At 32.3% G+C, this 13,143-nt stretch overlaps 1 protein-coding gene across 2 annotated transcripts in view; it reads right to left on the bottom strand.

Annotated features, from left to right (window-relative positions):
• LOC127730796 (integrin beta-1-A-like) overlaps positions 1-13,143 on the bottom strand; it is a 66,179-nt gene that overhangs the window by 36,447 nt on the left and 16,589 nt on the right. For both annotated transcript variants that reach the window (XM_052239375.1, XM_052239374.1), the window contains exons 2-6: positions 11,777-11,862; positions 8,964-9,068; positions 7,609-7,690; positions 6,636-6,767; positions 1,277-1,373 (exon numbers count right to left, since the gene is read on the bottom strand). In XM_052239375.1, coding sequence (XP_052095335.1) covers positions 1,277-1,373; positions 6,636-6,767; positions 7,609-7,690; positions 8,964-9,068; positions 11,777-11,862 — 502 coding nt within the window. The remainder of the gene's footprint in view (positions 1-1,276; positions 1,374-6,635; positions 6,768-7,608; positions 7,691-8,963; positions 9,069-11,776; positions 11,863-13,143) is intronic.

Genomic DNA, 13,143 nt, shown 5'->3' with positions numbered 1-13,143 from the left:
AATTTTTTTTTTACAATTTTACAAAATTTACTTTTGAATATTATCTTATGATCATAAACAAGCTTCTGTCCAAGTTTGGTAGAAATCCAGGATAGTTTAAGAAAGTTATTAAAATTTCAAAAACTTTAACCACAGAGTGAATATTTGTGGATGACGCCGACGACGGAATGTAGGATCGCTATGTCTCGCTTTTTCGACAAAAGTCGAAGGCTCGACAAAAATGAAGATTAATGAAACAGAAACCCAGCAACACTTTAAACCATACATAGCATTCAAAATCTCAAGTTCTTATGATATAGAAATGTGTCTATACAATATGTCATACTCTTAAGAGATTTACTTGTGAATAGAAAATGTGGGCCATCACCAATGTTCCATGATAGCCGACCGTGCAAGGGCTGTATAGCCAGTCAAGGTCGTTAAAAACTTCCATTTGTTGTTGTTCCATGATTATACTGATGGTGTCTTTATTGCTACATTTATTTTGAAAAAAAAAACAGAAAACATGACACTGAGCAATTTAATAATTTACATTCACTGATAAATCAGACATTTATTCTTAGCTCCTTTCATAAATATTGAAGTGCTATATGCAAAATAACATTCATATCATTTGAACTCCTTTATAAATACACAAGTCATCATTTCAAAATAATTGACCACTGTACAATAATATAAAATCACTGGAGCATGATTAAGAGGTCATGAACTCATACACTGCTCAAGAGTTTGATGTATTGGTGATGTAGCAATACAAATGTACCATGCAAACTTTCAATGATCAACTATAATAGTACTGCTGCTTTCATATATACTGAGAACAAAAACAAACATATAACACCAGAAATAACTGAAGCAGGACAGAAGGACTTAATACCTCATATAATACTGATCAATGCATATATACAAGGGTTATACCATATCAAATATCAAATGTCAGAAGGCATTCTTTATAAAAAGAAAAGTCGAAAGATGGGTAGCTTTATGCTGTAACCAATTATCTATGGATCAACTCTGCCAAGAATTGTTTATTTGTGCAAGAACTTTTAAATCATAATGCTCACAGGTACAAATTTACAGTTGAGTGACATAAAATAGCATGAAATTGTACTGCACAAATAATGGCTTGTTCAGTATGCTAATGTTTGAAATTAGAAGTGAGTAACTTAGCACAGTCCATTTAACTACGTAATATGTAAATCAAATGTTTTATAAGTATTTCAACAGTTAAATAGGTAATTGGTTAAATTTAGTATATATGAAATTAATCACTTACTATTCTGGTGTTGTATGAGTGTAGGGTAAAGTTACTTTGTCCATTGATGTACCATATCCGAATCTAAAATCATTTGTTAATTGTCCTATAGAAGTACCTAAAATTAAATTAAACTCAAACTTCAAAGATAGCCCTAATGTTGTCTGTCTTTTAGTGGTAACTTCTGAAAGATACAGAAACTATACAAATCCATGTGACATGGAGATCAAGATATACAACAAGAAATCATCAACACTAGAACACATGAAGGTACTGTTGGCAAAGCTGAAAAAATGAAACTCCTCAGTCCTCACCCCTTGTATTCATCTTAATAAATTTAGTATGACCTTGACCTTTCAGACAGACAACTAAATCACACAACACTTTCTTTTGGTGTGATACAATAATATCACACCATTTATATGAACTAAGGTTTTCAAGTCTGAGTCCAACTTTGCATGTTGAAAACTATGCTTGTGACCTTGACCTTACAAACAGACATTCAAACCTATGTACTAGACACACCTCTGATGGTGGGCAACAATAATATTCGAAAAAATAAGCCAAACTGGAAATTGCTAGATATAATAAAACTAGAGGCTCTAAAGAGCCTGTGTCGCTCACCTTGGTCTATGTGCATATTAAACAAAGGACACAGATGGATTCATGACAAAATTGTGTTTGTAGATCTTACTTTACTGAACATTCTTGCTCCTTACTATTATCTCTATCTATAATGAACTTGGCCCAGTAGTTACAGTGGAAAATATTTTGTAAAAATTTACAAAAATTTATGAAAATTGTAAAAAATTGACTATAAAGGGCAATAACTCCTTAAGGGGTCAATTGACAATTTTGGTCATGTTGACTTATTTGTAGATCTTACTTTGCTGTACATTATTGCTGTTTACAGTTTACCTCTATCTATAATAATATTCAAGATAATAACCAAAAGCTGCAAAATTTTCTTAAAATTACCAATTCAAGGGCAGCAACCCAACAACGTGTTGCCTGATTGGTCTGAAAATTTCAGGGCAGATAGATCTTGACCTAATGAACAATTTTATCTAGTCAGATTTGCTATCAATGCTTTGGTTTCAGAGATATTAGCCAAAAACTGCATTTCACCCTATGTACTGTATTTAGCCATGTCGGCCATCTTGGTTCGCGGGCGGGGTCAGCGGACACATTTTTTAAACTAGATACCCTAATGATGATTGTGGACAAGTTTGGTTAAATTTGTCTGAGTAGTTTCAGAGGAGAAGATTTTTGTAAAAGATTCAGAAATTTACGAAAAATGGTTAAAAATTGACTATAAAGGGCAATAACTCCTTAAGGGGTCAACTGACCATTTTGGTCAAGTTGACTTATTTGTAGATCTTACTTTTCTGAACATTATTGCTGTTTACAGTTTATCTCTATCTATAATAATATTCAAGATAATAACCAAAAATGGCAAAATTTCCTTAAAATTACCAATTCAAGGGCAGCAACCCAACAACGGGTTGTCCGATTCATCTGAAAATTTCAGGGCAGATAGATCTTGACCTGATAAACAATTTTACCCAAGTCAGATTTGCTCTAAATGCTTTGGTATCAGAGATATAAGCCAAAATCTACATTTTACCCCTATGTTCTATTTTTAGCCATGGCGGCCATCTTGGTTGGTTGGCCAGGTCACCGGACACATTTTTTAAACTAGATACCCCAATGATGATTGTGGCCAAGTTTGGTCAAATTTGACCCAGTAGTTTCAGAGGAGAAGATTTTTGTAAAAGTTTACGGACGACGGACGACGGACGCAAAGTGATGAGAAAAGCTCACTTGACCTTTCAGGTCAGGTGAGCTAAAAAACAAAGTAGTTCAGTTAATCTGTATGATTTTCAGAGGGAAAACAAATTTGTTTTCAACTTTTTAATTGTTTTTTTTGTATGTTATGTCATGTAATGGCATGATTTCTCATTGTAAGATGTGGCTAACTATGAAAAAGTTATGAATTATTATAATTAACACCAGGGCACAGATAAGCTTACCCTCAAAAATATTTATGTGAAAAAGTTACAACTTTAATAACCTTAACCTTAAAACAGGAGTCACTTATGCATCACAGTAGGTCAATATGATCCAAATAGTCCAGGACTGTGCTCAACATGATAGTATAGATAAGTTATAATAAGATAAATTAAATTACATTCTAAGGACAAAACAATGTCCCCTAATATCAGGAACATAGGATTACACTTATTTTGAACAAGCATTCAATCATAGGGGAGACCTAATGAGTTTACAATTAAAAAATTTATATACAGTAAAGGACTATATATCATCAAATCAATATGTTTAGGCATTAGAGACAAATATGTGAAAACTTTTATTTTCAAGAAATTTCCTATGTCAAAGGGCAACAACTTCCACAAATTGCTCGACTGGAACAAAACTCATCTTCAACTTCTTATGATATGACAATATGATAATTTACCAAATATTTTACAAATACATTCAAGCATTACAGAAACAAATGTGAATAAAATGCTCCGCAGGGCGCAGCTTGATACGACCGCAGAGGTCAAACCCTGAACAGTTGGGGCAAGTATGGACACAACATTCAAGCTTGATACAGCTTTGCATTTGGATTGTGATTAAATATTTGACACAGCATAGGTTTCTGACATAGAATGAATGTGGTCTAAGAACTTAAAAATTTTAAATTGGACATTCACCTATTATGGTCCAATATCCAAAATCTAAATACATGGTTAGATTCAGCATATCAAAGAACCCCAAGAATTCAATTTTTGATGAAATCAAACAAAGTTTAATTTTGGACCCTTTCGACCTCAATGTGGACAAAGTTGATAACGGGGCCCAAAAATCAAAAATCTAAATACATGGTAAGATTCAGCATATCAAAGAACCCCATATATTAAATTTTTGTTGAATCAAACAAAGTTTAATTTTGGACCCCGATTTGGACCAACTTGAAAACTGGGCCCATAATCAAAAATCTAAATACATGTTTAGATTCAGCATATCAAAGAACCCTAAGAATTCAATTTTTGTTAAAATCAAACTAAGTTTAATTTTGGACCCTTTGGACCTTAATGTAGACCAATTTGAAAACGGAACCAAAAATTAAGAATCTAAATACACGGTTAGATTCCGCATATCAAAGAACCCCAATAATTCAATTTTTGATGAAATCAAACAAAGTTTAATTTTGGACCCTTTGGACCTCAATGTGGACCAATTTAAAAACGGGGCACAAAATCCAAAAACTAAATACACGGTTAGATTCAGCATATTAAAGAACCCCAAGAATTCAAGAATAAAACCCCATTGAAATTGGTCAAGAAATAAGCAATTTATACAAAGTATCTTCTTTTGAACAATACTGTGCAATTAAATATTTCTTGCTATTGCGCAATACTGTACAATTGACAATTTCTTGCTATTGCGCAATATTGTGCTATTGGATATTTCTTGCTATTGCGCAATACTGTACAATACTGTGCAATTAAATATTTCTTGCTATTGCGCAATACTGTACAATTGACAATTTCTTGCTATTGCGCAATATTGTGCTATTGGATATTTCTTGCTATTGCGCAATACTGTGCAATTGAAGATTTCTTGCTATTGCACAATACTGTGCAATTGAAGATTTCTTGCTATTGTGCAATACTGTGCAATTGAAAATTTCTTGCTATTGCACAATACTTATTTTATAATAATTTACACATCCTGTTTGGTGTGTATCTCCTACCATATCATTATTATTTGCTTTTAAATATAAATCAGAAATAACCAACTTAAAATGGAAAATTTTAAAAGAAAAAAAAAGGAAAAAAAGAAAAAAAAGGAAACCCCCCCCCCCCAAATTTTTTGAACCCCCTTATGATTCATCACACCCAAACTCAATCCCAGCATTCCCTTTGTGGTATGGTACCTTGCAGTACAATTTCAGAGAGATCCATACACTTGAACACAAGTTATTGTCTGGAAACTAGAAAAATGTGTTTTTTGGCCCCTTTTTGGCCCCAAATTCCTAAACATTTAAGGCAATTACTCCCAAACTCAAACCCAGCTTTCCCTTTGTGCTATGGAACCTTGTAGTACAATTTCAGAAAGATCCATACACTTACACACAAGTTATTGTCCTTAAACTAGAAAAATGCTTGTTTTTTGCCCCTTTTTGGCCCCCAATTCCTAAAATATTGAGGCAATTACCCCCATCATCAATCCCAGCCTTCCCTTTGTAGTATGGTACCTTGCAGTACAATTTCAGAGAGATCCATACACTTGAACACAAGTTATTGTCTGGAAACTAGAAAAATGCTTATTTTTGGCCCCTTTTTGGCCCCCAATTCCTAAACGTTTTGGCAATTACCCCCAAACTCAATTCCAGCTTTCCCTTTGTGATATGGAACCTTGTAGTACAATTTCAGAAAGATCCATACACTTACACACAAGTTATTGTCATGAAACTAGAAAAATGCTTGTTTTTTGCCCCTTTTTTGGCCCCTAATTCCTAAAATTTGGAGGCAATTACCCCCAAAATCAATCCCAGCATTCCTTTTGTGATATGGAACCTTGTGGTACAATGTCAGAGAGATCCATACACTAACACACAAGTTATGTCTGGAAGTTACAAAAATGCTTATTTTTGGACCCTTTTTGGCCCCTCATTCCTTTACTGTTGGTACCATAACCCCCAAAATCAATCCCAACCTTCCTTTTGTGGTATTGAACCTTGTGGTAAAATTTCATAGAGATCCATTCCTTAAACTAAAGTTAGAGTGCGAAAATCAATGTGTTGTCGGACGACGACGCCAATGTCATACCAATATACGACCACAAAATTTTTTTGGCGGTCGTATAAAAACTTATATTTTCAAGCAATTTTCTATATCCTAGGGTCACAACTTCCATAAAACTGTTCAACTGAAATGAATCACATGTAATCTGTAACTTTTTATATGACATTATACTAAATACCTAGTCAACTGATTCAGACCTTACAGATAAAAAAAAGTATGGAAAACTGTTACATTTTTTTAAACTTATTTTTTATGTTCTTGGGCCAAACTTTGGCAAAAAATGACTTAACTGGAACAAAACATAAAATTAATCTGTAACTTCTTCAGATAAGATTATTTACCAATAGCTTAGAAAAATATTGAAGTATTGCAGAATAAAGTGTTGAAAACTTAATTATGACTGACTAGAGACTGATAGTCACATGGTGCATTCCTATAGTCCTCTTGTCTTCAATAGCAGGAGACCAGAAAATATTGTATATATTCAACGTAGATCTACTCCATGCCTCTTACTGTTTTTGTTTTTAAATTTTTTAAATGACCTAACAAATGGACATACAAACCTATGTCATCAGCTAAATTTGCTAACTGAGTTCGAAGATTTCTCATTGTATATGAGGGATCTACCAGAAAGTATATATCAACTGGAAAGTTTTCTGCTACTCTGTACATGAAAGACCACTTAAACTCTTTATCTACAATAAAATAAAAATTATCAGACCAACTGGTCTACAACACTGTACTGGAAGGACCATGTAAACTGTTGTATCTAAAATAATTCATAAAATTACCGAATGTGACACTTTATTTAGTTTAGATTAGCTCCCGTTGTTTATACTGACATGGCACCATGTTTGAACACTGACATGGCATGATGTTTGAACACTGGCATAATAAGCCAGATATTTAAACATTGACATGGCAAAATGTTTGAACACTGACACGGCATGATGTTTGAAGATTGATCTAAAACAAACATTTATTTAACAACAACGACAAAAACACTCTTTGCTATATTATTTTCCTAGGTGCTCATATCATAACATTTTCATTTCATAAACTATAAGTTTCATAATAAAAATTTTCATTTTAGGGAGGAGATTGAAATCAATATTTAGCATGTACAGCCTATATGGGCGGGATTATGAAGATGGCATAGGGAGAAAATGCACAGTGAGTTTAGGACTAAACTTTAGGTGCCATATGTTAAGATGTGAACTGCTGTTTCCTATTCTTACACATAAAAGACACCATGTAACTGTATCATGCAACATATTTCCTAACATTGTATGCAAACTGTTAATGAGATTCCAATCCTGCTAACTATCAAAATCCTTGATCAGAATACTGTGGCATGTGTTTAAAAGCAATGTGTAGTCCCTGTCTAAAATATCCTGATTAAACATTACCCTGGCCGGTATATTTATTCAATGAATTCTGAAACTACAGCTGAAATCATGAATAACACAGTTGTCACCTAAGTCATGTAAGTAAAGTATTAAAATATATACTAAAGTACATTATACAGGTACTTACTAGGAACTAATCTAATTTTAACTTCCTGTGGTTGTAGCTGTATAGGTTCTTTATTTGGACCACCATCTTGTAAAGGTGTATCCTGATAATAAAGAAGAAATAAGTCCAGCAGTAGTGCACCAGCATTCTTGGATTTTGGATATACAATGAACAATGTACTTCACAAAATAAGATGTAAACCAAGTAAATATTAACTACAGATAAACTGTACTAAAGTAATCTTATAGCTTACCATTTCACTATTCAGAAGCTCTTACTTATTGATCAGAAAATATGTTTCATGTGGTTGCAATCTAATAGTTTTTGAGTTTTTGAAAATTGTCAGACCTACGAGATCAGAGTGGCAGGAGATCTAGCAGTCCAGTAAACATTACAATTGTGTCTAACCCTTTAAGTGGTAGTAAAACATTCCAATCTACTTGAGTCCGACAAAAAAAGACTTTAAATGTCAATTTGAGAGTCTTCATATTATACCTCAGCTGATTCATTGGACAATAAGTAAACAAGTAAACAGTTAAAAGTAGATGCAAGGCATTGGCAATGTAGACAATTGGAAATCAGAGCAACAGGTGACATATACAATAGATTCATTATTATTCATAAACTTTTGCAAAACCACAAAATCAAATATCGACAAAATACAATTTTTCATCAACTGCGAAAATTATTACCCACAAAAAGAAATAAATCCACAGAACTGTACATGATCAATCATTATACCTGTACTCACTCAAGTAAAATCACAACTCATCGCTATATCGTTGCAAGTCTGTGATCAGGTTATAATACGTCTTTCCAAGGATTTTAATAGAGAGAAGAATTTGAATTACAAGTGTCATAAGTTTATTTGTGTAAATTAGTCCCCCTATTTTTACAACTGTTTTCAGCATAAATTACTGTTCATGGTTTTAGTATGCGGAGATTTATTCAACCAGGAAAGTTTTGGCTAAATTAAGCTGTCGGAAATACAGGTGAACGGAATAATCTGGTCCTAAATGTGGTATAGTCTGCTCTAAAACATCCCCTAGTAGTTTTAAATTTTTCACTAAAATGTCCTGTCCTGTGATCTATTGGTTTTTTTGGGGGGTTCTAAAATGGCTAAATGTGTGGATAAGATGATGGTTTAAGTTTTTAAGCTTTGAATATACAGACTTTTCTATGATGATCTTTATAACTCCTTCAAAGATTGGTCAGACCTGTTATCAAATAAGTTGCTAGACAAATTTTTTCCCTGAACAAGCTCCAGACTTCTTCAAAAAAATACCAACAGTTTAACTTCTTGTGATGAAATTGATATTGTTAATTGTTAATATGTTCTATGCAGAAAAACAGATCATCATAATCATAAATTTTACCTTTATCTTTTGTACACTTGCTTCGGGGTGGCGAACAATTTCAGATGATGAGCAGCCATTTGATGTCAGAGTTGCTTCCACAGCACACCTCGTTTCATTGTAATTCTAAAATTGATAATAAACTATGAAACCAAACATAACTATATTAGAAAACATTCCCTATAGATCATAAATGAACATAAAAATAATCTTACCTGCTTTTTATATAAAAAAATAGACAAGTATAATTTTCATAAAAAAAGTTTTATGATATAAATTGTAGAGTGGTTAAACTTGAAACAAGTACAAAAAAATGTAGCACAAATTGGTTGTGTTTCTTCCAAAGTGTATTTATTTTGATTATGTAAATTGTCCACCCATAATGATCATAAATTCCATTATCTTTGGCTATGTAGTTGACGTCAACAGTGTCAACATTTAGGTTCAGTCAGAGGCATAAGTTTTTTAACCATCAATAACTTTGTCAAACCTTAATGAGATTTTATGAAATTTGACAGAAGCTTTTTTATTACCAAAGGACACCTTTACCAAACGGTGCTAACATGTTGCACATAAGATGCATGCTCACGTTAGAAACTAACATGATTGCACATGAGGTTTTTAACATGCAAATAAGGTGAGCATTTTGTGAGCAAAAAAATTGCACATATGAAACTAACCTAATTTGTATGTTAAAAACCTCACTTGCAAATGCTCATATGAGCTTTTGTTTCACATGTGCATTTTATCAGATTGCTCATATGTTGCACACGTGAATATTTGTTGACCCATTTGATTTTGTTATCTAATTATTTCCAGATGATGGTGATTAAATTGTATCTAAAGATCAAAACAAAATTGCTGCTTCAAAATAGGATAATTTTTCAAATTTAAATGAAAATCTTAAATAATTGAAAATAAAATAAATGACACATCATGTAAAGTGCTATTTGTTATTTAAACAATAATGACTAAAAACATTACATTACATTATAAAACTAGTGCAGGGACTTGCAAGTTTAGTACATAATGAATGTCTTTGATTAAGCACTGTATTTCAGAAAGTTTAAAACAGGAATTATCTATATACATGTAGTACTTATTTGAAGCAACATGCATACTCCCATAAAGGACTTAAAATTGTAATATATTTCAGAATCTGAAACAAAAATGAACATGATGAAATAGAAATGATAACTTACAAATAATTAACCACAGCCACACTGGTTTTATCAGATTCCAACAATGCCATTAAGTTCAAATAGCACAAAATATAGCTTAAAATTTTTAATCTCCATCTCCCTCCAAATTGATGCTTTGAATTTGAATTTACAGGAAGTACATGACTGGGCATGTCATTTTGAAAAAGCTCATATGAGCAATGATCTACGTTAGTTTTAAATGGTTAGAAGAATGGACAAACTTTTCAAAGTACAAAACTAACATAAAACTAACATAGATGATAAAAGCTCACCTGACGTTTGAATTGCACATATGAGCATTATGTTAGATTTTTTTGGGCACATATGAACTACCAAACTGCACATGTGAGCAATCTGATTTGCATACAATTCTAACTTGCATCTCATGTGCTTCACATGTGAAACTTATGTGCTTTTGTTAGCAATTTCTGTACGGGTCTAAGAATCCAGCGCAACATTTAATATTTTCCTTTTTTCGTATTTTACTGAGAAATGGACTTAGCTTTGTTTACAGTTAACATTAAGATACAGTCTAAGGTTAAAGATTTCAGTCATCAATAACTTTGTCAAACCGTCATGGCATTTTACATAAATTAGTCTAAAGCTTTTTATGATCAAAAGACAGTATTCAGAGCAAAAACATGTTTTGCAATTAACAAGCACAGTGTGGGGTTCAAGTTATTCAGACATGAATAACTTTGCCAACCCTGACTATTTACCAGATTTGTAATAACATAAGCAACACGACGGGTTTGTGTTACTTAGTCTTTGGTTTTCTATGTTGTTTCATCTGTACTATTATTTGTCTGTTTGTCTTTTTATTTTTGGCCATGGCGTTGTCAGTTTGTTTTCGATCTATGAGTTTGACTGTCCCTCTGGTATCTTTCGTCCCTCTTTCATAGAATTTTATGAAATTTTGACAGGAGCATTTCTATGATTAAGAGATAATGTCTGAAGCAAAATTAGAAAAAAATATATATTTCTTTCATTTTTCAGTATTTTACTGATAGATGGACCTGAGTTTGCATTTAACATTTAACATTTTGGGACTAAATCATTTTGAAATGATAAATTTGTAAATCTTCATGATTGTTATGAAAATTGGACATAAGCTTATTTTCTAATAGAAAAAAAATATCATCTAAAGAAAAAATTTGATTTTTTTATTTATTCTGTATGCTACTGGTAAATGGACTCACTTTTCACGGTCAACATTACACTCTTATACCGAGAGCAGCAATCAAAGATGAGACACAGGGTTCTTCAGAACCTGTAACAATTTTTTTTAGTACTTTTTCCATACTATTATGTCAAGATTTTCTACTAAAAAAGTAATAGGGCCGTAATTCCACTCAAAATCAGGAAATATCTGCATGCATATTATAACGAAAAACGACTGAACAAATGTTTTATTACTGCAATGACTGTAGGACACAATGACAGACATAGGTAACATGATACACTTAATAGTGGCTGGGGCATAATAAAAAAATCTTGTGAAAATTCAAATTTCTAAACCTCTCCCATGTTTATAATTTCTACAGAATTGCATTTTACCCGTATTATATTTTACCTAGGTACCTTTGAATATAACAGTTGCAAACTTATAACAAAGAAACAAGAGTTACTTACCTTTTGTTTACACCATAGGCAGTTTGGACCACTTACTATACATTCACCACATCTTTTCCCTGAACACTGACCATTCACACATATACCTGCAATATAACAATAATGTTTCTTAGTCATTAAATTTCGTTCGTTTTAATAAATTTCTTGAATATTTAATTAACAACAAATAAAGGTTTTTAAACAGTCTTGGGAGCAGAGGACAGGAGACTCTTACGTGTATTTTTTTTTTTTGCTTGTATATTCAAAAGGTTTTTTAGTGTATATGATTTATATTTTTCAGTACTTATAAGCTGATGAACTTGCTTATAAGACAACAAAGATAAACAAATTAATTAAAATAAAAAGAATTAACCAAGCCACTAAAGATTGTATTATAAAAATAAGATGATGTGGTATGATTGCCAATGAGACAACTCTCCACCAGAGACCAAATGACACAGAAGTTAACAACTATAGGTCACTGTGCTGCCTTCAACAATGAGAAAACCCATGCTGCAAAGTCAACTATAAAGCATATAAACATAAACATTAAACATGATACATGCATATAGTAGAATGATTGATTTTAGGTGTTTAATGCCACTTTCTGTACTATTGGTTATACCATAGAGGCCTGTTCTTATTGGTGGAGGAAGCCGAAGTGTCAATAGAGAACCAAGACCTTCAGCAGGAAAACTGACAATCTTAATAAATTAAGTGAAGGAAACTGCCACATACAGGGTTCAAACTCACAACCTGACAAGCTAGTGATACAGTAGATGAACTACTTAGACCAGTCACCACTGGGCCACAGAGGCCCCTAAAAACAGTAGATGTTGCATCACTAATAAGCATGATAATATAGGTAAAAAATCTATTCTCAGGTATATATCTGAGATTATTTTAGTTTATTATTTATTTAATCTTGAAGGACTATTCAGGCTAAACCAATACCAATATGCAGACAAAAACATATAAAATTCATAAGAGGTGTTTAAGAACTCAAGAAAAAAATGGTTCTTCTTTTTACTCGAGACCACTGCAGAATATCACAAAAATCTAAAAATATACCACAGAACATGACTAAACTTCAAAAACATCATATGATACTTCAATTTAAAAAAAAGTTGAATATGTTTAATGTACTTGAATGGCTAAGTATTACCGTATAGCTTTACAACATAAATGCCAAAGGGCATTGTACATAAATGTATTTTATAAAATAACTGTCAGGTGTGTATACCCTTATTAACAAGTGTCAATTAGAATAAGAGTGTAAGGTACTCTGATCAGATAATTACTCTTATTAATTAGTGTCAAACTATACAAGAGTTGTAAGCACTCATGATAATTTGTAACCTAATTAGTAAGTACATCAAAGGTCCAGT

The sequence above is a fragment of the Mytilus californianus genome, unplaced genomic scaffold (genome assembly GCF_021869535.1).
Source record: "Mytilus californianus isolate M0D057914Y unplaced genomic scaffold, xbMytCali1.0.p SCAF_2, whole genome shotgun sequence".
Classification (NCBI taxonomy): Eukaryota; Metazoa; Mollusca; class Bivalvia; order Mytilida; family Mytilidae; genus Mytilus; species Mytilus californianus.
The sequence above is the reverse complement of the archived record's forward strand: the minus strand, read 5'-3'. Positions and strand labels throughout refer to the sequence as shown.